Source organism: Zingiber officinale, chromosome 5A, assembly GCF_018446385.1.
Source record: "Zingiber officinale cultivar Zhangliang chromosome 5A, Zo_v1.1, whole genome shotgun sequence".
Lineage (NCBI taxonomy): Eukaryota > Viridiplantae > Streptophyta > Magnoliopsida > Zingiberales > Zingiberaceae > Zingiber > Zingiber officinale.
The window spans coordinates 530,451-556,729 of NC_055994.1; the positions used below are offsets into that span (position 1 = coordinate 530,451).

General features: G+C 36.1%; 1 protein-coding gene and 1 pseudogene across 2 annotated transcripts; one reads left to right on the forward strand and one right to left on the reverse strand.

Annotated features, from left to right (window-relative positions):
- The first annotated feature begins 1,449 nt into the window (after window positions 1-1,449).
- On the forward strand, window positions 1,450-10,404 carry LOC121979202. 2 transcript variants are annotated; one of them, XM_042531140.1, is made up of 2 exons: window positions 1,450-1,869; window positions 9,852-10,404. In XM_042531140.1, exon 1 carries the CDS (start codon window positions 1,502-1,504, stop codon window positions 1,862-1,864), a length of 363 nt encoding a protein of 120 aa, XP_042387074.1. In that variant the 5' UTR covers window positions 1,450-1,501; the 3' UTR covers window positions 1,865-1,869; window positions 9,852-10,404. The 2 variants fall into 2 exon arrangements, with proteins under 2 accessions (XP_042387074.1, XP_042387073.1); XM_042531139.1 differs by lacking the exon at window positions 9,852-10,404 and adding an exon at window positions 9,414-9,698.
- On the reverse strand, window positions 10,135-25,229 carry LOC121979203 (annotated as a pseudogene).
- Between the last annotated feature and the right edge of the window lie 1,050 nt (window positions 25,230-26,279).

Here is a 26,279-nt window from a genome sequence, read left to right on the forward strand (position 1 = left end):
GATTTGGTAAATTGTCGAAAATTAAAAGGGTAGTTTTTATTTTTTAATGAAAAGGATGTACCATATCTCTCCCTATGATATATATATATGCGAAAATATTACCCTGCGACACACATTCATGCGGATCGGTGCGGTGGATCGATCCATTGATCGATTCATCCTCGCTTGTTGGTCTTCTTGCGAGCGATGGATCGATCCAGCAGGGACTAGATCGATTCAGCCCTCGTTTACTCACACCCGTCTCACGATCGTGAACAATTTTGGTTGCAATCCAGCCCCAACAGCTGCCGGAACCATTTGGGTTCACCTTCCCCTCCGGTTATAGTAAAGTTCGGGGGCAGGCGGCCGGAGCCCGCCGACGATGGGAGGGCGCGACTGGCACGACGGGCGCGAGAAGACAAGCGGGCTGAATCGATCCACTGATCGATTCAGGGCGCTAAAAGACGAAGCAGGGCTGAATCGATCAGTGGATCGATTCAGCTTTACGCGCCGCACCAAACCGCACGGAGCGTGCCGCAGGATAGCTTTTCTCTCTCTATATATATTTCTTAATTATATTTCTCATCTAAATCTCGAACTTATGTGGTGTAGTAATTACAGTTAGAATATAAATATTAATTAAAATTTGAGAAATCATAATTTTTAATTCTTTTGTTTGGTGTCTATTATTTTTTATAAAGAATATAATTCGTATTATTATAAAATGACAAAAATATCCTGTGACCTCTACCGATAGCCACCGCACCTCTGCCGAAGCTTGCGGCAACCAACGGTTGTCGCCGGTGGCCTCCTCCGCCGGCAGCCGTCACTGGCGACGGCGACAATCGTCGACAGCGACCGACAGTGGTCGCCGACGACGATCGTCGACGGCGGGCGGTGGTCGCCGGCGACGGGCGGTGGTCGCCGGCAGGCCGGGTCGACGGCGGTGGACAGCGGCAGCCGATGGCAATGAATGGCGGCCACGGTGGACGTACTAAGGATATATTCGACATTTAAATTTTGGTTAAACGGTGATCTCGTAATGTAATCCGATTACATAGTATTTGCTTTGTAATCCAGATTACAAAACTTCACTACTTTTTGTAATCCAGATTACATTACATTATAAGTTTAAAATTAAACCAAACAAAATAATCAACCTTGTAATATAATCCTAATTACATTACAAAGCAGATTATACCCTACCAAATGTAGCCTAAAACAATGTATCGAAGTCCATTTATGTCAATTTACAATGAAAAAAAAAATTAAAGTGGAGCGATTTTTTTATCCTTTGACAAAATAGAGGCTATTTTAACTCCCCTATTTTAATTGTAATTATACTTTTTTTTTTTTAAAAAAAACTATAATATTAAATATTATAGGAGTACTATTTATATAAGCTGGATTAGTTGACTGGCCCAGTTAAGAAGGAACGGGCCCAAGTTGCAGTGTAGAATGTGAGCACAAGATCGCACGATTTCAAGGACGGTTCGGTTGGAGAATTGGCAGCATCGGATTGATGGCGAGTGTGTCGGAGGAGAATGGCTCGGTGCTGCGCGAGGGGGTGGCGTCGGTTCGCCCACCGAGGCTGGAGGACGCCGGGCTCGAGGACTGCGCCCTCCCGCCGGAGTCCATTATGGAGGCTTTCGCCCGCGCCGCTATCTCCGCTCGTCCCGATTTGGACGAAGAGAGCGAAGATGAGGGTTCGCACGAAGCCCTAGATTCGCGGTCGCCTGCAGGGGTGATCTCATTCGTCGAGCAGACGGAGCAGTATCCTGATGGGCTTACGGTCCCTGAAACAGTGGCTTCCAGTTTGGGAAGGGAGGAAAGGATGGCAGAGCGTAAGGAAGAAGGGGAAGCAGTAGCTGAAGACGCAATCTGATTCAGGTATGCCTATTCAATTCTGTTTGAGGTTTCGATATGTACTCGGAGAAATTGATCGATCTTTGAATGCTCATTTAGAAATCTTTGTTACACAATGTTTCAATTTGGTCGATGCTTCTTGAGCGATATTTGAAACCATGCTTTTACCCACTTTACTCTATTTCTCCGATTTACCTGTCAAGGTTGTTAATGTTATGGTGTCATGTTGTTCAGATCGTCTCCATCATAAAAAATTTAAAAAAAAAAACAAAAACAAAATTTATCAAGCTAAAAAACATTGCTGAGATATTGAAGTGTTTCTGGGAGTCGATTCAAACGGGTTATCATTCTCATATCATTAACAGCAACTCTAATTGCACCTCATTAACTTTGACGAATAATCAAAATCTATCTGAACCTTCAAGTTGAACGAAGAAAAATATGTGAGGCGTAGCTGCTTCCATAGTATGTCTGTCACCCTACTTGAGCTCCATGATGTGTGATTCATAGAAAAATTATTATTTGTCGCTGTAAGTAGCTGATTTTCATGCAACTGATGGCCTGATAGTGGATTGCTTCATTCTATTCTAGTTTAAATTAAAAAATGTGGCAATCCACCATCCATTACCATTAGACACTATTAGCTAATAGCTGTAAATAATAGCTTAACAGGCAAAAGGGTCCACTATTGCAATAGTAATAGTAAGTTTCAAAAGAGCATGGATGATAATCAAGGCAAACTGGGCAAACAAAAGGTAGTTGGGAAACAAAAGAAAGCCAAAGATAGTCCCCCATTCTAGTGCGATGAAACTCTGGTTATTCCCCTATATTAGTCCTCTAGAAGATCATAAGTCAAAGGATGATGACCCAGCCCAATCTGATGGTGTATTTTTTTGCAAAAAACAACTAAGAAAATGAAGGTTGAGTCACCACATAATCCATACATTGTATTGAGAACACATATTCAGCTACATACACGGCCATTATTAATAAATTATTTAACTTATAAAATACAACTTAGATATTTAAGAATTTAACCAGAAAAATCAATTCATTTAAAATAGTTTAGACTTGTCATTTAATAACACAGTGCTGAAATCAAAGTTAATACTTATTGCTTAAAGTAAAAAAATCCTATCCTTACAATAGACAATTATTGATGTAGTTCATATGGTATAAATTTTTGGGAAAAGATTTATGGACAAAATTGAGACTTTTTTTTCCCTCTCCCAGTTGTCACATTATACACTCTCTTTATCCAAACAAAGCTGTGCTTGGCTGGTTTCTTGTTTTTATAGGTGCAATCGTTCATAAATGCTTGAACTCGTTTGCATCTAAATCTCACATCAGACATCATTCTATAGATGAACATTCTTATCTTTCTCATGTCTATCAAATTCAACTTAGATTAGAGCATCATGGTTTTTACTCTATTCGGGATATATTATTATGTTTGAACTGATAAACTAGGATGATGTGAGAGAGCCAAACTGGAGACTAAAGCAATATGCAAACTACATATGCATGTGCAAGAATTTGAGATGTGGCATTGTTGGTTGCTACTCGGAAAACCTAATGGTTCCATTGTACAATAATTTTGTACAAAGGTCTGAACCTTTTTCTAGCTACCATGTGTTCTTTTAAATTAAACTTGGATCGCCTGCGGAACTTTACACGTTTGATCCAAAGTTTAATCTATTTGTTCTTTTAGGTTTAGACTTGGATCTCCTGCGGAACTTAACACTTTCGATCCAAATCACCTAGGTTATTAATTCTATTAAATATTAATTTCCAAAATTGGCTTCCAGTTCTGACGTGGCGAGGCACATGACCTTCTTGGATATGGGAGCAACCACCACCGACTAGACAAAGCCTTTTAAGGAAAGCTAATATTTAATTTCCTTAAATGACTTTAGGTCAACCGAAAAGAACAATCAAATCACAAGGAAAAGAAAAACCAAAAGAACACAACATCGAAAATAAATTCGAAATACTAAAATCGTATGCCTCTTGTATTTGGTATTATTTTCAAAAATAACTAGTATGATGCGAAAAGGAAAAATACTAGTTATACCTTTTAGAAAGACCTCTTGATCTTCTACCGTATTCCTCTTCTAACCTCGGATATTGTGTGGGCAACGATCTTCCGAGATGAGAAACCACCAATACACCTTCTTCTCCTCCTTGCAAGGTTCGGCCAAGTCAATAGCTCCTCCAAGGATGAAGAGAAAACACCACCAATGCTCCAAGGGATAAAGCTTTCTCTCCTTCTTCTCCAAGCTTGAATCCGGCCACCACTTGATCTTCTAGAGGAAGAGAAGGTTCGGCCACAACAAGGAGAATATAGAACTTGAAGGGGCCGGCCACACCAAGGAAGAAGAGAGGGAGAAGAATAATAAAAGTTGTGTGTCATGAAGGCACCCCAACCCCCTCTTTTATATTCCTTAGCTTTGGCAAATAAGGAAATTTAATTATAATAAAATTTCCTTAACTTTCCTTGACATGAATTAATTGAGAAAAATAAAATAAAATTTCCCAATTAACCTTGTAATGGCCTGCCACCTCATGGAGATCAAGCAATACAATTTTTAATCAACAATTAAAAATTCCTTATTTGTCTTCGGAAATTTTAAAAATAAAATTTTCCTTTAAAATCCCTTCATGGGTGATAAAAAGAAAATTCTATAATTTTAATTTTTCAACATGTGAATAATTTACAAAGAGAAAAAATAAAATATTTTTCCAATCTACAAATAAGGAAAGAGATCTAATCTCTTTCTTTAATCTTTTGTAGATCCTTTTAAAAAGAGATATTTTAATTTTTAATCTCTCCAATTAAATTATATCTTTCACATAAGAAAAATTTAAAATTAAAATTCTTTTAAATTTAATGGGGCCACCACCTAAGCTTGGGTTTACCACCCACGAACCTGTGTCACGACCCTAGCTGAACCACAAGCCAGCTGGCCGACCCCACATCACGGTGGGTATAGATAAGAGGCTACGATAGGGACCGGAGGAGGAATTGGTTTTGTCTCCCGAACACAACTTAATTTATCAATAATAATTCATACCATACTGCACCAATCCCAATTACATTTTTGGGCTTCTTATTATGAGTGTGTTAGAGTCCCGAATGAACATTAATTAAGTGAGTTATCGACAACTCATTTAATTAGAATAGTACCACTCGACCTTATCATCATGTCGGACACCTCCAGGGTTTAACATCCTTACGAGCTCGTCTTGGGACATTATCAACCTAGATTTTTAGGACAAACACACACATAAGTGATATCATTTCAACTTATCGGGTTTATTGATTTATCGAACTAAATCTCACCCATCGATAAATTAAAGAAATAAATATCAATATATGTGTTTGTTATTATATTAGGATTACACTTCCATAATAACTAAGGTCTAAAATCAAACAACCTCTAATGGTCCTACTCAATACACTCTAAGTGTACTAGTGTAATTATATAGTCAAGATAAACTAATTCCTAATTACACTACGACCTTCCAATGGTTTGTTCCTTTCCATTTTGGTCGTGAGCTACTGTTTATAATTTATAAGGTACTGATAACATCATCTTTTGTATGTGGCACCACATACTATGTTATCTATAATATAAATTAACTGAACAACTACAACTAAATGTAGACAATTTGACCAAATGTGATTCTTTATTCAAAATAAATGTTTACAAAAGCTTAGGCTTTCAGTATACACTCTAACAGGCATAACACTGCAGATGCAGCCATGTGGATTGCTTTTTTAACACTATAATAGTAAATGACAGATCATAGCATGCGTACCCTTCCATTGCTGATCCAACCTTAGGGCAATTGATTGAGGAAGTATTATTTAGGGAGCTTTGCTTTTGCATATAAAAGGTGAATGTGTAGTACTTTCGAGGAGTGAGCATGTATGATCCTGTCCGAGAGTCGAGGTGATGGACGCTGGGGGATGTGGCGCTCCTGTTGACTGTCGGCGGACTCCGAGTCGGAGAGACCTGCAACCACAGTAGCGTCAGTGCCGAGCCAGGGAGGGATTCGCCGGCGATAGTCCTCCGACGCTCAAGTCAGTCACCGATGATTCGAAAGAAACGAATCGAAAGAAGCAGAGTAACAGTAACTACATTAATGTTAGCATACCTCCGCTGAAGCTTGGTGCTCCTTATATTGGGCTACCGGAAGCATGCACGCTTCTCAAAGCTTTTCCTGAAAAGACCTATCTGGAAAGCGTCTCTGACACCATACCTCAATGACCCGAGCATATCTCTGACATGATAGCGATCCTCTACCCTGCCATGCCGCCAACCATGCTGTCTGTCGGTGGCACGAGTTCCCACTGTTGGAGTGTATACTGAAAGCCTAAGCTTTGTAAACATTCATTATGAATAAAGAACCACATTTGGTCAAATTGTCTACATTTGTTTGTAGTTGTTCAATTAATTTATATTGTAGATAACATAGCATGTGGTGTCATATGCAGAAGATAATGTTATCAGTACCTTATAAATTATAAACAGTAGCTCACGACCAAAATGGAAAGGAACAAACCATTAGTAGGTCGTAGTGTAATTAGGTATCAGTTTATCTTGACTGTATAATTACACTAGTACACCTCGAGTGTATCGAGTAGACCATTGAGGTCGCTTTTCAGTCGACTTTATAAAGCAAAGACCCTGCTATTATGGAAGTATGCTCTTAATCCTAATATAATAACAAGCACATATATTTGATATTTATTTCTTTAATTTATCAATAGGTGAGGTTTAGTTCGATGAATCAATAAGCCCGATAAATTGGGAAACGATATCACTTATAGTGTGTGTTGATTATGAAGGAAACCGTGTCCTAGAGATACTAGGTTGATAATGTCCTCAAGAGGAGCTCATAAGGATGTTAAACCCTGCAGGTGGAAGTCCGACATGATGATAAGGTCGAGTGGTACTACTCTCTTAGATATTAATTAAACGAGTTGTCAAGAACTCACTTAATTAGTGAACATTCGATATCTTAAACACAGGAGACTAAATTCGCCATAAGAAGGAGCCCAAAATGTAATTGGGATTGGTGCAGTAATAGTTCTCTAGTGGAATGATTATTATTGATAAAATTAAGGGGCGAACACGGATGCTTAATTTTATCGGAGACCAAAACCAATTTCCTCGTCCCTATCGTAGCCTCTTATTTATGAGTTCTATACCCACCTATACCCACCTGCATACCCATGGTGTAGGGGCCCTTGAACCCAAGCTAGTGGGGCCAAATTAAGTTAAAAGGAATTTTAATTTTAATTTTATTATGTGGAAGAAATAATTTATTAAAGAGAATTTAAATTAAAATATCTCTCTTATAAAAGATCTATTAAAGATTAAAGAAAGAGATTAGATCTCTTTCTTTATTTGTAGATTGGTGAGATATTTTATTTTCTCTTTAAAATTATTCACATGATAATAAAATTAAAATTATAGAAATTTCCTTTATTAACCATGAAAAGATTTTAAAGAGAAATTTTATTTTTAAAATTTCCGGAAACAAATTAGAAGTTTTAATTTGTTGTTGAAACTCTCCTAATTTGCTCTTTTGATTGTGGCTGGCCATCACAAGTTGATTGGGAAATTTTATTTTATTTTTCTCAATTAATTCATGTCAAGGAAAATTAAGGAAATTTTATTGTAATTAAATTTCCTAATTTGCTAGGTCAAGGAATATAAAAGAAGGGTGAGGTGCCTTCATGAGATACAACATCTATTATTCCTCTCCTCTTTGTTCCTTGGTGTGGCCATCCTCTCCTCTCTTCCTCTTGTGGTGGCCGAACCCTTCTCTTCCATCGAGCTTTGTGGTGGTGTGATACTACTCGAGAAGAAGAAGAAGAAGGAGAGAAAGCTAGCATCTCGAGCTTGGTTAGTATTTTGGTTTTCTTCTTTGGTGAAGTTCTTCCTTTTGGGACGAACCTTGCTGGAGGAGAAGAAGGTGGTTGGTGGTTTCTCATCTCGAGATCGCTGCCCACACAACGTCCGAGGTTAGAAGAGGAATACTAGAAGATCAAGAGGTTTTCTACAAGGTATAACTAGTAATTTTATTTCCATATCATGCTAGTTATTTATGGAAATAATACCAAATACAAGAGGCTTACGCTCTAGAATTTCAATATGTTTTTTCGATCTTGTGTTCTTTTGTTTTTCTTTTCCTTGTGATTTGATTGTTCTCTTTGGTTAACCTAAAGTTATTTTAGGAAATTAAATATTAGCTTTCTATAAAAGGTTTTGTCTAGTCGGTGGTGGTTGCTCCCATATCCAAGAAGGTCATGTGCCTCGCCACGTCAGTACTGGGAACCAATTATGGAAATTAATATTTAATGGAATTAATAACTTAAGGAGACTTGGGTCGAACGTGTAAGTTCCGCAGGAGATCTAAGTCAAAACCTAAAAGAACAAATAGATTAAGTTTTGGATCAAACGTGTTAAGTTCCGCAGGTGATCCAAAATTTAATTTAAAAGAACACATGGTAGCTAGGAAAAGGTTCAGACCTTTGTACAAAATTTTTGTACAGTGGAACCTATAGGTTTTCCGAGTAGCAACCAACACCCACAAAAATATCAGCTGATTCTCCTTTTGTCTGTTAGTGGGCCGAGCGGGATGGTCGCTCGGCCATCCCTCAGCCGTCCGAGTGTCTGGCTCTTGGGCCGAATGGGGTGGCCGCTCGGCCAGTAGGACCGAGCTCCAATGTTGTGCTGAGATCTGGGTGACTGCTCGGTTGCGCTCCCGTTTCGCCGGTTCTGAGGTTCGACTTAAATCCGAGCGAGCTGGCCGCTCGGCGTGTGCCTCGTCGGCACATGGTTTTCTGAGCGCCGGAAGCTCGGTACGTGACCGAGCTACGTACCGAGCTATGGTGACATTGGGTTGATATTGGTTTGGCTATCCTCCACCCCGGTCGGGCGAGTGGGTTGCTCGACCAGCCCGCGATATAGGGGCGTTGACCGTCCAGACTTTGATTTCCATCGTGGCAACGACCCTATGAAGGATGGACCCTTATCACCGGATCAATGTATATTGAAGCAGCCAAAAAATCAACCATATAATGGTTTTTCATCTTTTTTTCCATGGGCAGTCTATATATAGATTGATACCTGACACTTTGTATTAAGCAGCACACGAACCTGAAGGTCAACCACTTAGTGCCATTACTAGAAATTCCATCTAAAGTTCATCTTGCTTAATAAATACCTTTGATCCAGCATGAGTTGCAACAATACTTGGCAACTAGCATGTCTTGTGCTTTATTATTGTGCACGAGTCACATGGATTTATTGTGAGAGCCACTATGAGTAATTCCATTTAAAGTTCATCTTGCTTAAGAAATTCCTTTGATCCAGCATGAGTTGCAACAAGACTTGGCAACTAGTGTGTCTTGTGCTTTATTATTGTGCATTAGTAACACGGTTTTATTGTGAGAGACACTTCCTCTACTCATCGGCCAATAGGGCTATGTTATATGCTTTTATTAAATCAACGTGCACAAGTCATTTGAGCTAATTGTGAGTTGATTGCAGTTGTTGACACCACTTACTGTCAGCCTCACTGCGTTGCAGTCGCAAAGTCAACTTTCATATGCATGGTACTGAAGCTCACCGTGGGATCCAACAAAACTATCAAAGTGTATCTCCCGTTGTTTTCATCCCCTTTTGTATAAATGTATATCAAACCTCAAACCAAACATAGTACTAGTTGGACAGAAGGAATCCTCATAAGAAAGTTCAAAAACTCTGGGAAGGTTTGAGGGGATTGTTAACAGTGGTATGATAATATTTAAGTTGGTATAAATGTATTTATTTGCTCTTTTGGGTTTAGTTAGAACTATGAAATTCATTCCAACTTTGCAAGTGGGTTTAGGATAATTCATGATTGCTCATAGTTTAGTTTACGCATTGTGTCAAGGAAGATATCTTCGGTCATGCTATCCTAACCCATCTCCCTTATGCTTTCGGCAGGATCATGAGTTGGTCTGATCTGCTATTCTCTTCCATCCACTGAACGTGGAGAATGCATTTTAGGTTGATTTTGACTTGATAGGATATAACTTTCCCTTTGATTGGTCCAGAGGTAATTTAGTAGACGAATTGATAGTTCGTTGCCCCACGTCAGTAGAAAAGGTTCCAACTTGAACTGCTTTTGTATAATCAATTCAATTATTTGTAAACCTGGGAATGCAATTCGATGTCCTGTCTGTAGACAGCAGCCAGTTAGGTTTAAATGACTGATGATTCTTAAATCTACAAGTAATCAATCCTGTGTTTGGGGGAATTTTAGTTGCTTACACAAGGGAAGGTATTCAATACCAATATTGTTGGATGTACTTTGCCAAAAATTCACTTATTATATTTTTGCGAGAATAAATAATTGCCTACTCGTCTGAGCATTGCATGCTTGCAACTGAAAGAAAATTACTTTCTTCTTCGTTCAAAATCTCCTTTGATGCTTGCCTGGAGGAGGGAAAGTTTGTTGGCATCACAGGTGATCTCAAATCCATTCTGCTGGGGGGTTCCCATGCTGCAAAAAGGGATTCCATGGTAGTCTTGCATTCGAGTATGTTCACCACAGCCGACATGGTGGGTCTTCGAGTTGGAGTTGGGTCGGTGCAATTGAGAGCTAAGTTTAACATCTGCAATGCCTCTTCCTTCGAGTACTCTGAATCCAAGGCAGGGTCGACTAATTGGAGCAGATTACCTTGCTCCAAGAGAACATAAGCCTGCAGATCAGGTAGATGGAACAATTACAATCACTCAAATCGCTAGCAAATGAGAATGTCCTAGAGATGTTACAAAAAGAAAGGTATCATTTGCATAAGATGCATGCACGAGCAATACGAGCAAAAATGTAAACTCATTCAATTGATATAATTTACTTACCCAGTCAAGAAGAAATATAAATTCTTTCTTTTGCCAATAATTTGTGTTGCAGATTCCACTAATAGTTTCTAACATGACCACTCCAAAACTGTAGACATCTGCTTTGTCAGTCAGGTAACCCCTCGTTGCATATTCGGGAGCCATGTAGCCCCTATAAGACAATAATTGTGAAACACAACTTATCCAATAATACTATACCTACTGACAGAAGACTTGAAACTTTGTAGTTATTAAAAAGCATGATAAAATTCTTAATCTACTAGGATCACTACAATAAGCAAAAAGCATAGTTCTAGAAAGTATATAAGACATCATATGAGAAATAGTTATTGATACTATAAAGCATACAATAAATAGTAGTTATTGATACTAAGAGAGCTAGTTTATCGCATCCTTGCTTGATTGTCACTCTAATGAGAAATAGTTTTCCAGAATATTCTCATCAATCATTAGCAATTACCGAACACAAGTTTGAATTCTCCTTATTTGTTCTCTCTTGGCCTTTGCATAATAGTTCAATGAGAAGCCCGAAACAGGGCAAGCAAGCCAAGAATAAATCATCTGGAATGGAGAGCCATAATAGCTCAATGTGAGGCAAGAAACAGGGCAAGCAAGAATGAGCAACACTTAAAATCAACAAGAATGGAGAATATAGGAAGATGTGTGCTCTACTTAATTAATCAAAAATATTAATATTTCATTGCAATTGCATGTTTATCGTGGCTGTGTAGAAGCTTAATTTTTGTTATCTATTAGTTAAGCAAAGATATGATCAATTTTTCAACAATACAACAAGAAGCAAATATTTATTCAGCACAAAGAATGGGTGATTGTCATGGACAAGAGCTTCTATTATATTGTATAATAGTCGTGCTTCTCTTAAGGCTGAAAGAAAAATTTATAAATTATATTACAACACATCATGCTTCATGGATTAGAGTGTTGAGCAATTAGAAAACCAAAGGATAATACTAAGAAGAATATGTGAGATTTTAGGAAAGATAAGAATCATAAGATCAAAAATATTATTATTCAGGATCAATTAGATGAAGCTGGATTGATAAAATGAGAGAAAACACACTAGATGGTACATATATTAGAAGAAAATTGATACATTATATATTTAAAGAGGTTGAATCAATTAGTTTTTAAGATTGAGGAGCAGAGGCAAAACAAAGAAAATTTTAGTTAACATAATTAAAAATGAATTTAAGAGACGAATATCACTAATGTTATAATTTGGCATACAGTTCCATGAAGAGTCCATATGCGTAACCTCAAATAGTTGAGAGTTGAGACTAGTCTGTATAATCTTTGAAACTTTTTTCCTGTAGCAAAATCCTGCATTACATTGCATGACTTAACTTTAAACTAAACATGTTTGGAGAATCATCGTATTAAGTAATCATGTGTATATGTATTGTTAGAATAAAAGGGTTCAAAGTTTAGTGGTTATTATCTGAGGTCATATTATTAGTCATGGGTGTCATGTATACAAGACGAGTAATCATATTATCAACATTGAAATAAAACCTGGCTTTACACTAGTATCATGGTCAAGTACTTCCATCCACTTTTGTCATCCCCTACTCTTTCCTCCTCTGTCATAATGAAACAAAACACCTTTCTCGTGTATTTATCTTGAACAATCTGCCTTCCCTTTATTAGAGTTTTTTAGTCTTTGCTTTGTTCATGCCTTTTGACCTGAACATGACAAACTTAAACTTCAGTTCTTTCATTGCAACTTTTCTTACTCGGAATCAAGTGTTGTGATCTAGTCTAGTGGATATCTTATTTTGTGGAGTATGCCTTGTATCTTGAATCCATACACCCTCCACCAACTTTGTGCTACCTCTCCTCTATCGTTGTCCAACTCTACTTCTCATCCAATACATGTGTATGATCAATGTAGGGACTTCACCAAATCCTCAAGTTCTACTAGTGACTTCATTCATAGACCCTCTTATAATTGTTATTACCATTAGACATAAAACCTCAGCTATTCCTTTACAAAAAGTTAAGCCTCCACTATGTATCATGTTGCCCATTATGTTTGTACCACACATCATCACACATTTGTTTGTCTTTGTCTTTTGTGACAATTCATGTCTTACCACAAAATTCTAAGTGATCCCTATTGATATGTGCCATGGATGAGCAGGCACATGCTCTTCTTTCACGTGCTATATAAGAACGTTTTCACCATCTCTTAGAGTGAGCATGTGACATGCCAATTGCATGATCATGATATAGTATCTTCTAAATGGAAAATTGATTTATACATGGCTTGACTATTTGCCCAAGGGTATGCTAAAACTTATGTTGTAGACTACTTCTCCAATCAATTGTTTAAATTTTGGCTAATAATTATATATAGTTTACGTGTGTCTTAAATGAATGCCAAATAAATTTTCATATGGCAATCTTCCAAAGAAAATCTTTGTGGAGTAACTAATAGATTATATTGTTGATCAGTTCAAGCAGACCAGATAGATCTTATTGGGAGAGTCTTATAGTCAAACTAGCGCGATGCCTCAATCTATGGCAGAGTGCTTTTCTTTCTTTGGCAGGTAGCCTAACACTTATCCTTAATGTTCTTAATAGCCTATTGAGATGATATAGATTAAGTCTTTACATACGGACCTCAGATTCTGTGTTCTAAAACATTGCAGATGCATTGTGAGAATCAAGTAGCCATTCATATTACTGGCAATCTGATGTTTCAAGTTTTCACACTTCATATTAATGTTTCACACTTTATTAGAGATGCTATTATTGCAAAAAAGAAGATTAGCACGCCATATACTTCTCCCAAAGACCACATTTAAGGGGCGGCACAAGGAGGCTAGGAGTGCCTCCCTTGAAAGAAAAAATAATGTTAATTTGCTTCCCTGAAACTCATAATCCTATTATTCAACTGATTAGATATTGCTTATGGTTTTACTAAGTCAGCAGGACCAATGTTTTCAGTTGACCAGTTAGGCAAACATGTATCTATCTATGCTCTAAGCCTCTAACTTGAGGTGAGTTATATTAGACTTGGGAGTTGCATATACTTAAGGTTAATCACATTGTAAATACTGAAACAAAATTCTAGTTGATGTTGTTTGATATAAAGACTATTATGCATGTAATCTGAGAGTTCACCTTGTTCCTGCTATTCTAGTGCTGATGTGAGAATTCTCTTCTTCATCAAGCTTAGCCAACCCAAAGTCTGATATTTTTGCATTAAAATTTTTATCAAGCAGAATATTAGTTGCTTTGATGTCTCTGTGAACAATCTTTAATCTGGATTCCTCATGAAGATATGTCAATCCTCTTGCTATTCCCATACAGATATTGCACCGTGTCTGCCAGTCAAGATTTAGCCTATATTGCTCAGGACCTATAAATACTGATTTGCTTAGTAAGTTGTCTAACATAACAACAAAGATAAATGTGTAAACAGAAAAATATGTAGTTACAGAAACTACCAAATAGCGCACGAGCAAGACTATTGTTTTCCATGTACTCGTATATTAGAAGTAACTGATCTCGCTCAATGCAACATCCATAGAGTTTCACAAGATTCGGGTGTTCTAGTGCAGATATCATGCCTATCTCATTTACAAATTCACGGTTCCCTTGCTTTGACTTAGCTGAGAGCTTTTTTACAGCAATTAGAGTTCCATCTGGCAGCATACCCTGGGAGTTATAGTTGTGCAAATGTTAACCTCCTACTATTACTGGAGGATTTTAAAGTTCAAGTGTAAGTAAAACAAGTAAAACTGTATGATTTAGCAACAATACCTTGTAAACAGGACCAAACCCACCCTCACCAAGCTTGTTTGAAATGTCAAAAATTTTTGTGGCAGCTTTGATTTGTTTAAAACTGAAGTATCCTGTCACCAATTCTATTCCTCTAAGTTCTGCATTAAAAAATAGTTTAATCATAAAGTCAAATGGATGCTAATATGTTATAACAATGGACTTGTTCCAAGCTCTGCAACCCATTTAGTAGATGGATCAGTACATATATATATATATATATATAAAGAAAACTAAGTTCCAAGAGAGAGTTTCATTGAGATCATAATTTTACAGAAAGCAAATCAACACAAAATAGATGGTGTATTGAATCTAGACGCACAAGATGACTTCATTTACAAATGTGGACAGTAGTAAAAAATAACTACTTAGCATAATTAAAAGAAATTCACCTATTGCAACAAGAATGAGAGAATTAGTGTGAGATCCTCATGATCCCACAAAGTCCACATCTTTCTTATTTTTCTTATTTTTAGGTTCCAAGCATAAAAGCTTGTGTTGTAAATTGTTATCATCTTATAGTTTACAAATTGAAACTTTTTTCTTGAATATCTCCTCCTCTCCATGTGTCTTCATCCTCTACTTCTGTTCTTTTCATGTCACTTTGTTACCTCAACGTCTTTGAGCATCACCAAGTTAAGTGCTGGTGGTATAAACTTAATGGACTTCATTACATACCACACAGCAAATAATTCAACAAAGGACATGCTATTGTTGTTTAAAGACCAAAAAATATACTACAACTTCAAAAGGGAAGGTCTAATATAGTATCCAAAATTGTTACAAAACTAATCCTCTGGCAATGCGTGTTTATCTAGAGCAATGACTGATGATATGCACCTACGTAGTGCAGACAAAAGCGTCTACTCAAAGCCACTAGACTTGTAAATTTTATGTAAATTATGGATAATAAAAATAAAATAATGTCTTATAGGAAGCACTCTAGCATACAGTGGATACATCATATCCATCAACAAAAGTAAGAAAAAAGAAAAAAGAACTAACATCAGAACAAGTCCATGAGAATACAGAGCCCTTAAGGAACTTCTCCCCTCTTTGTAGGTTGTTCAAGCTCTCTTTCTAGCTAACAATGTTACATTTTTGGTCCTCCCCAGATTAGCATAGGCACTCAATGACAATGAACAACAGATAGAAAAATCAATGCTGAGACTTGAACAGAAGGCACTAAGAAGCAGCAGCAATACAAAATTTGACATCAGCAATATGTATGCAGTCCATCATTAGGCAATGCAACATCATTAATAAGAACCAAGTAATGACATTCATGTAATTACAATATATTGAGTGCTGCTACATTAGGCAATATATTCATGTGACATCGCATTCAAATTAGTACATTATCATGTTTTGATATATATTATTGTTTGATTAGTTGCATATATTGAGTGCTGTCAATATATAATAAGAACCAAGTTATATATTCTTGTTTGATATACATTAGGCAATATATTAGTTGCATATATTGAGTTGCATATACTTAAGGTTAATCAGTACATTATCAAACAAGAATATATATCTATAAAAAAAGAAAATGACATCAAATAAGCATAAAAATTTCCACATTACCATTATCATGTTTTCTTCTTCTTGACAAAAGCAAAATTGGTAGTACAATTAGGCTGCTACAGTGCAGGCAGCAGCAGTAATGCCAAGAATAGCTCCAGTAGATAACTTATGTTGCGAAGCTTCTATACACATATCAGGTGAGAAGTCTACAGAGATAATAATCAGGTCATTTGTCACTGTAACCGTAAGCACAAAATTGAATCGGAGAGAACATAGTATGGACATTGAAGGCTCACTTGGTGTTACTGAAATGGCAGATATAAGAGGTCCATATACATTTCTATAAGGTATGGCGTGTGTGCCTTTTCCACCCCATTGTAAGTGAATTTCCAAAGTGCCATCTATATCGACATAAGTATTATTGAAGACCTCAATTTTTACTTTTCCATTGCCATGAGCTTCTTTTGCAATGTTATAGTCTCTCAGAACCTTCTGTCCCTGCATAGTTATAAATAAATAAATTTCTTCAAAAATCATATTCTTCAATCTAGCATAATGATGTCTAGCAAAGGCTATATCTTCATATTGACTGAATAATAGCATAAGTCTGAAAAACCAGGTGCCATACTGGAAAATTTTCAAATTTTGGTGAATTGGAATTAACAATTTGCCTTAAAAATGCACATAGTGGATTAACTAGTGCCTGATATCTAAATTTTAATCAATTTCAAAAGAAATACTTAACTGACTTTTAGAGCATCAATCCATATTATCTAATTTTAAATACCGGTAATATTTTGGAGATATAAAATCACCATCACTCTGATCTGAATGAGCTAACAATTGTTAAACATTAGTTGGATAACAACCACACTAATGAGTTCATTTCAATATGTAAACTTGGCTGCATAGCAAATAGATTACGAAGATAGAGTTAACAACATAAGCATGAGAGTGGCACAGAAGATGAAAAATGCAACTAAAATTTCTCATACAAAAAACACTACTGAAAAGACTGGGTATCTCAGTTTGAAACAGAGAACTAGGCATGCAATTAATGGAGGGATATAGATAATACTAAACAATTACCTGTATAGACACATCAAATATCCTCTGTCCAACACTTGGGAATGTTTGGTCATCAGTAAACATTATTTCAGCAAAGTGAAGCTTCACTGTGTAGTTTCCTTCATGTAAACAGAGGCCATAGTACTTAAGAGAGAGAGGACTGAGCCTAGCAGTCATGTATAAATTGGGATTATCCATGTGCAATAATGAGGAATTTGTAGGTATAGCAATGTACTTCTCGCTATCATTGTTATGCTTGTCTCTATAGTAACCCGTAGAACTGTATGCCCATTTGCCATTGTCACCAGAATAATAAGATGGCCCTAACCGGTTTGTATCTGCTTCATATACATTACCATCAACAACTACTTTATGCCCTCCACAATTGATGAATAAGTTGCAATCTGCAATCATTATGAAATCACTTTTGAATCTTCTTGATGCATCATTTTGCTCTAAAGGAGAATTAAAAAGAATGCTTTTGGCAGATAAGGGTACTAACTTCGCACTTCATCAGTGCAGGGGTGATTTCGCCTAAAACATGGTGCGACTCTATAAAAGAAACACAAAAAGATACTACTTTTATTTTCTCAAGTCTAAACCAATTGTTAAATAAAAATGAACAGGCAGTAACTGATGCATCAAGAATTAAGGTGGGAAGAAATTAACTTACAAATCATTGTGAATGGATGAATAACTAGAAAATAGATTCCTGCAATAAAAAATTAACAGTTGTTGGACATGAACAGTGTCTTGTCAGTATCCAGTAAACCACAACTTACACATTTCCTTGTTGACAACTAGATGTGACAGGCGAACCATTGAAATTGTTATAAGAAAGATCACTGTTACATATGCAAGAATGAGGTCATGTGTTTCATGCTTAACATAAATTTGGAGATATAAGTGCCCTAGAAAGAGTTTCATACAAATTTTTAGCACTCTCCAAGATCCAGTCTGGTATTTTCCCACTAATCATGTTACTTGTAAGGTACCTACATGAAGACAGAATATATAATTTACTAGCAAGATCATAGGTAAAATATATACACTGAATAGCCCATGAAGTAAATTTTCTTTTTTAACAAAGGGCATGATAGAAAAACGATTACATGTAATTAATTGTTCCTAACAGTGCTTGATAGCTATCTGGAATTGGACCACTTAAGTTGTTGAAGCTCACATCTCTGAAATGAATCATAAAATTAATACGTTGAAATGAGACCAGACCAAAAAGGAAAAAAAAAGTTTCCCTGAATGAAAAGGAAACTGAAATTAAATAATAGCAGCATATGCGTCTACAAATAAAGGATGCATTATCAGTTTCTCCTTAGTTTGAGCAATTGCTTGATATGGAAAAGAAAGAAAATAGAAATATAGAACTTCACAAACATAGAAACTTACAAGGTTTTTAGTGGCAATTCTTTAATAAAATCAGGAAGGTGGCCGGTCATAGACAAATTCCTAAGAACCCTGCACCGATTCGGCAATTTACAATAGGTGTCCACTAGGGAGTGAAACAAAAACAAAAAAGATGAAAGCATAGTGTTACTATATTGGAACTTGGAAGGTTCATCTGAAAAACTAGTGTACTTACAGTCTGTGTAACATTTTCATATTTTGTAGAGCAGGAAAACTCCGAAGACCTCCTTTCAGATCAGAGACCCTCCTTAAGGACCAAATTAGCCAGTTTGTTAATAGTAGTAATACAGAAATGTCAAGAAGAAAAAAGGATGGAAACTAAGCTCAAAACTCATACAACTGAAGAATTGATGTCAAATTTGAGAAGGTGGGAGGAAAAGGCCCCTCCATTAATGTTCCTTGAATATCCCTAATAGCAAATGGTTCAGAATTCAGGAAAACTACTAAAAACCCTGATGCTGATAAAAATTGGAAGGCCAGATAACAAAGAACCAAGAGTACAGGTTCTTACAATCTGACGAGTTTTGTCCAGTTTCCAAAGAAGCTTGGAATCTTTCCAGATATTGGGTTCCCATCAATTACACTGAAATCAAATAAGAAATCGTCAGTACAAATAAAATAGCCCAATCACTTGGTATGGCAATTAACAGATTTGGGTAGATGGAAGGACCAAGCCACTGATATTTTCACAGGAACCATATATCACTAATTAAATAAGTAGATGAAAATATATTACTCACAATTCTGTTAGATTTGTCAATTTGCCAAGTGAATCTGGTAATGGCCCTGTTAGGTTATTTGCAGAGAGATGCCTGACAAGAAAACAGGAAGAAACAAATAGATTGTAAAACCATTAATGACTAAAATAGGTAGGAACTGGGAAAAAACCCCAATGGCTGCTTTTATTAGTTGATTAGTTGGAGAATCATTGAGCATTAGCATTCCTCCACGGTTTCTTAATAAACAATATTGGTATTTCCAAGGAAAAAACTAAATAATTGTTTGAGGCTCATCTGTTTCTATATCACTTGAATCCATCTAGCAAAAAGATGAGGATGCAACACTAATGCAATTTCAAGGCTGTTAATTTGACATGGATAGTGCTTAAATATTTTCAGTTTATTAACAGAGTATGATAGCTGGATTGGTGTAGGCCAGTGGTTGAAAATCTTTTGCAAGTTTCCATAACCTCAAATTAGAGCATGGGGCAGTGCGACCCTTGGGGATTCATCACCAAAATCCCCCCACCTACCAGAAAGAACTCGTGGGTCTCATAAAGGTTGTGCGCCATATATTTTGTTCCTTATTTTTTAAGTCATACTTTCTCCATTCACACAATTCAGTACACCTGAAGTGCATATTTGGGCAACAAATCCCCACACCAACACAATGAAAGTGGGTCAACAATCTTGCACATCATGCCTTCTGATGTGGCGGTTTTCTGCAGCCCTCACATGTTCTGTGGGTCAGGAGTCATGCTGAGTTGTCGGTTAAAGTCAAGATGAGGTGGAAATACATGGGGAGCCAGACTCATCCTGCGGAACTCAGATCTAACCCATCCGACTTTATGTGCTCTAACACCTTCACATTGTGCGCAAGTTGGTTTTGTATTTCCAACAACCAAAGCTACTCCCGTTTGATGCTATGAAATATGAGAGCCAATTTAATGTTGAATTGCAACAACTCGTAATGTAGATCAAAACAGTACCATTTGCAGTAAATGGTGGATAGCTTGATATTCATGGTTGATAGGTTTTCCAAATATTCTCACTTCCTTGCTCTATCACATCCTTAAAATGGTGATGTAGCAGTGGTCATAGACTGTTAGAGTCAATTTTAAGCTATCATGATCCCATCTGGTGGCCTTTAGTAGGAAGAGGAAAGAAGTAGAGAATGTCAGACATTAAAGATAGAAAGAGACGCAGGTGATGAACCTGACAAGGTCACACTCCATGAGGCACAGTAAAATGAAAAAGGGAGGAAATTGCTTGCCTAACTTAATTATGATGCAGGGGTTTTATAGATGAGGCATTGAGTCTATATATTTGACTGATTTGATAGATGGGTTATGTGTTAAACTCCGTAGTGATTGTCGTAAAGTCCAACAATCAACTGACTGAGGGTACTATCACTAGTTCTTTTCAAAAGGAATTATCAATCTTTGTAGCTTATATCAAATTCAACTTAGGGTGCAACCCTTAATCAGATGATAGAGCTAAGATAGTGAACAAATGAGTCGAGTAGGGTCATTGATTTGTTGGCTTCATAATGTCTTGCTTTGGTTGATAATATTACAATGCACATACCACTTACATCTACAAACCACTCCATTCAAAGTAATCTATGCTTGGACTCCCCCTAAGCTCAAGTAATCTACACGAGGAATTGCATGGCTTAAGCCAATAGAAATCAAATAATGCTCTTGGCTCTTGCAAAAAGCCCAACAAATGATGTGTAGATTTAAAGGAAGAGATTGAAGGAAGAACTTTTATTAATGGCAAATAGTAGATTGATACAAAATTATTCGCTTGTACTCGCAATCACTCAAAACTCTTATTACAACTCCAAAAAACTCTCAATGCTCCGTTCTATAGATTGATAACATGACTCGATCTAAACCCTAATATAACTTAATCTAAATTCAAAATAATAATAGTAATAAAAGAAAGACCAAGCAACATTTTAGTTTATTCAATAAGGAAAATTTCCAATTGATCTATTCTAAAATTTATTCTAATAAAACTTTAGTTATCCCTAAAGATAAGGAGAAAGGCAGTGATTCTTCAATATGATGCGACATTACTATGACATAAACATCATGGTGTCTCCCTTGAAGTGGTCAATTTTGTCTTGCTTAATCTACAACAATGCTAACAACTGTTCATTCAGTAATGTTCAAATAAGAATTTTGTGGATCACTTCTTTAGGTCATTTCATATTACTCACATTGGGAACATTAGGTATGAGATTAATCTGCCACATGACTACAAATCCACTCTTTCATGTCTCATGTCTCAAAGAATTGAACAAGAAGAAAAGCAGAGGAACCTCATCCCTCAATCTATCCTACAGTTAAGGCTTGTTCAATCCACCTAGATTATATCTCAGGTGTCATGTTAATCTTTCAATTATTTTAATATAAAACAAAATAAATAACAAAGATTAATTATATCTTTCAAGATAATAATTTTACAGTGTCTAAGATTAACTAAACTAGCCTAAAAATTGTGTTATATGATATAAATGTTAATAAAATATTTTAAAGTTAATTTACTTAGTAAATTTAGCAATTTGTATCACTCATTTATATATTCAGGTTGTGTCATGGCTATTTTGAATTTTATCCCTATTAATTGAATTTGAAGTTAATTCAATTTTTTTCTTATTTATTGTATCAAATCTAAAGGCAATTCAAAACTCTTCCTAGTATAGTGCTCAGGTTGATAACCAATAAAGCCTCTCATATACCCATGCTCAAATTTTCTTAGAAGCTCCCTATCAGGGAGTGGTTTAAGAAACCTTACACTATTGTCACGGGCAAGGGTTGATTGTTGAGCATATCGACACTTCAGCAATGATAAATGAAGAATGCAAAAAAAAAAAAATCTAAATGCAATACAATGTCGAGTCCTGAAAGAAGTAGCAAGGGTAGATTCTACCATATTTGTCCATATCAAAAAGACTTGGTCATCAAGGGACCTATGTCAAGTAAGAGGATTTGTATGAGGAAATTGTCAGAGAGGCATGACAACACATAAAGAGAAAAGGTCGGACAAGCTATGTAAGGAAGTTGAGAGAGGATGATAAAAAGGTGTGTGTGTGAAAGGTGAAGGGGATAGACTGAATGTGAGTGAGGGAATCAAAGGATGGAGTGTGAAAGTGGGTATCAAAACCCAAGAAGGCCTCCTGAATTTCAAAAGGTCATAACTTTTGACTTGGGTATCAAAACAAGGCGTCGTTTGACTTGAATCGAAGCTCGTTCAGAGACCTAGATTTGTTACCAGGTGTACTCCATAACCCCCAAATTTTGGATCCGAAAAACATCGTTTAGGGCCATCTTGGAAGCTCCAAACATCTAGTTTATTATTTTTGATAATTTCTATTTTTTTGGTATTTAGGATATTTTGGGTAGTTTTTTTGTTATGAGTTAGGTTTGTCTATATAAACGTCTATTTAGTTGTTTGAATGATTATCCTTCATTATTGAATAAAATTTTCTTTTTTGGAAAACCTTAAGAACAGCGGTTTCTCTTCTTGTTTTCTTCACAAATCCTCCTCATCAGCCTTTAGGGCACTCACTATTCCACTAGACATCAAAGTCAACTAGGTATGGCCCCATTGATCCATTAGACTTTTATTTTTAGGTAAAGTTATTTAAGACTTGGTTGCTCGGCATTGACATTGTCATTGATATCGACTATTGGGTTACATTTACATGGGTGGAAGGATAAGAGGAGGGAGAGGGGAAGGGAAAGACTCACAAATCTACACATAATGTATATGAATCACTAATGTACATATTGTTGTCATATCCGCTCTATCTCCCTCTCATCTCCTTCCAATCTTTCCACCAAAGAAAACCCATCCATAAAAAGAAGATAGGATATGATCATCATGTTACAAAAAGTTAGTCTTTCTAAAGACATCCTCAATTCCATTCACGAGTTCACTTCTATCTTTCTTCTCATAACAAATAGTTAGGAGAAATAAAAGAAGTATTGGCAATGAACAATCCTCTCAACAACCAGACAATGCCTTTAAACCCACATTAGATCAATTGGTTCAAGTAGCTTAATTGTGAACATAAGACCATTAGTAGAAGGCATTTGGTTTGGCCAAATTTTAGATCGGTTCAATAAAACATTCCAATCGAAAACTGCAATCAGAGGGATGCCTTCTAAGTTTCCCCTGCAGTAAACTATCGGCCATATACTCAATCTCTAAATTAAGCACGTGACAACCTAATGGATCAATCATGAAAAATATGGGAAAATTGCAAAACACTTCATGTTATCTTTTCAAAATGTTAGATATTACCTCTCAACAATTCTCAATTTTTTTTGTTTGTAGTTTGATTGAACATAGTCACATACCAAAGTTACATACAATCCTTATTACGGTATGTCACAATGAATGGTCTATAAATCTCACATATCATCCACTAAATTATTGAGTGAGAGAAATGCTTACAATAAATTTAAGTTGATGAGGTTGCCAAGAGATGCAGGTATTGGGCCTTGTAGTTGGTTGCTTTCCAAAGTACTGCAGCAGAATAAATCTACATAACATCAGAGAGTGTGTAGAAAAAGAGTTCAAGAGAAGAAAATGATAGAGGTAAGCTCAGTTCAAGAAGTGTGGTGATGTTCCCTAGTTCCTCTGGAATTGTCCCTGACACGCGATTTCCTAGCAGTGACCTGCAAAGAAGAGTTTCTTGTGTTGCCTTTTTCATATGTTATTTTTTCATTTAATTTTTCAAAAGTTTAGAAACAGGAAAGATAGAAGAAAGCAATTAAATATATTACAATTTGGTCAGAGGAAGAGAAGCCCATGCACTTGGAATAGTTCCATTGAGATAGTTTCGTGGTAGGTCTCTATTAAACAAACAAACAACAAATTCTGTTCAAAACTATCAACAATTCAATCAAAAATGTCATTTCTATATCCAATAAGAGAAGGACTCGAGCATTCAATCACATCCTATATCATTTCTAGAACTTACAACACTTGCAAGGAGGTAAGGTTGGCAAACTCATCTGGCAGAACACCAGTCAAGTTCTGACCTTTCAACTGACTAAAACATCAAATCAAACATACAAGAATGAGGTCAAGTTAGATGAGATGCATTATTAATAAGCAGAGAATTAAGTTGCAGGATAACGAGGTGTACATGCTAGTCACATGGCAAAGACTCATGGAGGAGCTGCAACTGCATGTGAGATTGCTCATAATGTACTCAGAAGTAGTTGGTGCTGTTTCTACCCATCCAGCATTTGTGCTGCATGGATCTACTGAGAAATTCCAGTTTTTTTCCAACTTAGAGGCTATCACCCTCAATGCACGAACTGTAAAACAAAACAAAACAAAACAATTTATGTATGATTCTATGTGTGCATTTATATGATCAATGCCAAACTACTTGGAGCTTCAAGTGTTCTTCCAACTAATACTTCCTACGATTGAAATTTTACTAATTTTTACAGACAATGTACTTGCTGAAATAGAAATTTCTTTTCCTCATTAAAAAAAGGGAAAATTACTTATACATGTAGCCTACTAGTATATGAGGTAGAAATCAGCAAATAATTCAGACTAAAAAGAAACATAATACCTTCTCCCGGATCTAGTTGCTGGGCTTGGCATCCATGTTCTTGAATCAAGCTCAAGAAGAGAAGCAGATAGAAGATGATAAGATTAAACTCACTGCTACAGCAGCCACATGAAAACAATCTGAAAGATCTCTGCTTCATTATTGTCCTTTTCTAAGTCGATCGTCACCAGGACTAAAATCTTGAAACAACTGCCATCTTTCCCAGCTCCTTGAGTAGGAAGTAGCTTCTGGTCTGCGTGAACCGTTTAGTGATAAAACCAGCAGCTCACTCTTTGACAAGAAATTATTTAATGCTGTTCTATGGCTACAGTCGACATTGAAGTTTTGTTCTGCAGCTTGACAAGAATTTTCTTTGTAATTTTTTTGTGGCTAGTACAATCATAAAACAAGTGGTGTGTGTGTGTGTTTTTTTTGTATTTATACACTAATTTTAAAATAAATTAATATGATTTTTAAAGTACTTTTATGTGTATATAACTTTAAGTTACTATTAAATTAAAATCGTCAGTGGCGGATCTAGGGGGAGCGGGGGTGTGCTTGAGCACCCCCTTGCTCGTGAAAAATTCCACCAGTATGCTGTAGTCCGAGGGACAGCGAGAAGGAAGACAAACTCTAACTCTCTTCTTTGAGCACTCTCTTTTTTTTTTATCTGGATCTGTCACTAAAAATTGTAATAGGTAGTAGGGCACTGTCAAATTATAAGATGTGCTAAGGGGCTATTAAATTTTATTATATATAATATACAATTATATTTAGGCATTACCCAAATTTAGTGTTGTATTGTATTAAAAGCAATACTAAATTTTAACAAAGTTAAAATTATATCATATCTACTACTATATTTTTATTATGTATATTAAATTATATTATATGAATTAGTAAAAAAACTAAGTATAAAAGTACTACATAATAGACCTTTATAAAGTTTTCTTTTTATTGATGCAGTTTAAGGCCATTCTTTTGTAGATAATTTAGTCACGGAGTCCTTAAAAAAAACCTATACTCTCTCAAAATAAGTTAAATTATAGAGGGTATTTGTCTTAGCAAATACCTAATGAGACATTTTACCCATGTTAAAAATTAATTTCAAGACTTATTAAAATAATCATAGTCCGTCCAAAATTATGTGAAGGAAGATAAATTACATGATCAATTTATATTCGACTGTTAAGAAGTAAGGGGAGTCAGAGAAATTTTTTCTTCGAGTACTTGCACTCATTAGAAATGAATTTTTATTTTAATCCAAGTATCCAGTTTTTCAAACTGATTAATCCTGGAGATGATTGATCCAGTCCCAAGAAAATTTTCCACCATTCATGAAAGTAAATCAAGAAGTGTTAATGGAGGCTCATTGAAACA

Excerpts from the sequence above, each read along its gene's own strand:
- LOC121979202 (XM_042531140.1), top strand. The coding sequence starts at position 1,502 with ATGGCGAGTGTGTCGGAGGAGAATGGCTCGGTGCTGCGCGAGGGGGTG.